Source organism: Octopus bimaculoides, chromosome 5, assembly GCF_001194135.2.
Source record: "Octopus bimaculoides isolate UCB-OBI-ISO-001 chromosome 5, ASM119413v2, whole genome shotgun sequence".
NCBI lineage: Eukaryota > Metazoa > Mollusca > Cephalopoda > Octopoda > Octopodidae > Octopus > Octopus bimaculoides.
The window spans coordinates 25,980,170-25,982,268 of record NC_068985.1 but is presented as its reverse complement, the minus strand read 5'-3'; the positions used below and the strand labels follow the sequence as shown (position 1 = coordinate 25,982,268).

Genomic DNA, 2,099 nt, shown 5'->3' with positions numbered 1-2,099 from the left:
CCAGTCAGGCGGTACTGGCAACGGCCACGCTCAAACTGGTGTATTTTATGTGCCACCCGCACAAGACCCAGTCCAGGGGCACTGGCAACGATCTCGCTTGAAAATCCTACGAAGGCCAGTCAGGCGGTACTGGCAACGGCCACGCTCAAAATGGTGTATTTTATGTGCCACCTGCACAGGCAACAATCTCACTTGAAGGTCCTTACACATGCTGCGGGCACAAGTATCAGAAAGGCGATGCTGGTCACAGGTGCCATCACGATTTCGATTTCGCTTCTATTTCTCAATTTAATATTTATTCTCAAGCTAAGTACCATAGAGTAACAAGTTAGTTATTGCTCAACTGAGTCACTGCACCTGATTTGGACATCCAGTCTAATTTCTATTTTTAAGCTCTTGGGAATAAAAGCATGAACATTACATCATCATATTTTTCTCTTGTCTTATAATGATAAATTCTTTGTCTGTATACTAAGAAGGTGCTGTGAGCTTGTAGAGAACCAAGGCAATGACTTTGGCTTCAGTTCCATAATTACCCCATTAACCTATTCTCTTTGTTAGATAAATATGAGATCTTGTGTCTATACATGAAAGTAGTGTTATTTCAATTCTAAAAATACAAGAATCATTAGATTCCATTCAATTAGCAACTTCAAGCAAAAGAGGTTTCTTTCTATATTATGGTCAACAGTTACAAATAGCCAAACTGAAAATACAGACATTTAACAATACACACATACAAAGAGAGGGTTAAATGTAAAACTGGAAATGGATCTTGTAAAAAGGCCTTCCATTTGAAATGAAAATGTGACTAACCTACAGCAAGTTACAAGGTACTAGTGAAAGCTGGACTCACTGGCAAAGCCTATTACAGCTAAAGCAGATGGTTCAATAACATTAGTTTGGCACTACAGACCACTGTGATTTAGGAAAAGTTCAACTGATTGACAGATAATTTATTGTAAATCCTATCAACATTTTCCAAATCCAGTTTTGTAAGTTAAAGCAAACAAGTTTGAAATACTGCATGTAAATTTTACCTTGAAGACGTTAAATGGATTTGCAAAACTTTCCAAGGAGCTGATGAAAGTAAATACTTGCGGCAGCGTTTTTGAGTTCAAACGACATGATAACCTGACAAATACCAGAAAAAAGAGAAAAAGAGAACATGGTAAATTGAAATTACTTGTTAAAGATACACCCACAATGTTGTACTCACTTTCCTTCTCATTCAACAAACTGACACCGTACACATTGGTATATGCACCTCTCCCCCACATACGCATACATACACACCTGATGAAAAGTTACTAAATGATCAAAACTGCCTGAGTCTTGTACCTTAATGATACAGCCAACTATAATTTTCAAATAGGCACAGGTGTAGCTGTGTGCTAAGAAGTTTGCGTCCCAGCCACATGGTTCCAGATTCAGGCCAACCAAAGCCTTGTGAGTGAATTTAGTAGACAGAAATTGAAAGAAGCTTGTTGTGTATGTATGTATGTGTGTGTGTGTGTGTGTGTGTGTGTGTGTTTGTTTCTCCCCGACCACTTGACAACCAGTGCTGGTGTGTTTACATCCCCATAACCTAGTAGTTCAGCAAAAGAGACAAATAGAATAAGTACCAGGCTTTAAAAAAAAAAGTGCTGGTGGGGATGGGGGCAATTCACTCAGTTAAAATTCTTCAAGCTGGTGCTCTAGCAAGGCCACAGTCTAATGATTGAAACAAGTAAAAAAAGGGAAAAAAGATATCTGTTCAAAATCATTATTAAGCAGTCCTGCAGATGATGAGGTTATTTGATTGTGTGCAACTATTTATGAAGAGATTTAGGTGCAGGTATGGATGTGTGGTTAAGAAGTTTGATTCCCAACCATGATTTGATTGGGATGAGAAATGAACTCACTTTTCGACAAATTTTCTGTTCTGTGTTCCACTGTCATTTCCTTCAAACCTGAAGCCTTCATTACTGATTTTGAATGAATATACAATAGCCTGAAAAATAAAAATGTAACATTACATATTGCTATATTGTGTGTGTGTGTGTGTGTGTGTGTGTGTGTGTGTGTGTGTGTGAGAGAGAGAGAGAGAGAGAGAGAGA

At 38.3% G+C, this 2,099-nt stretch overlaps 1 protein-coding gene across 1 annotated transcript in view; it reads right to left on the bottom strand.

Moving 5' to 3' along the window:
- Positions 1-2,099, bottom strand: part of LOC106874950 (DNA-dependent protein kinase catalytic subunit) — a 185,220-nt gene that overhangs the window by 25,069 nt on the left and 158,052 nt on the right. The window contains exons 81-82 of the mRNA XM_052968027.1: positions 1,905-1,993; positions 1,041-1,134 (exon numbers count right to left, since the gene is read on the bottom strand). Coding sequence (XP_052823987.1) covers positions 1,041-1,134; positions 1,905-1,993 — 183 coding nt within the window. The remainder of the gene's footprint in view (positions 1-1,040; positions 1,135-1,904; positions 1,994-2,099) is intronic.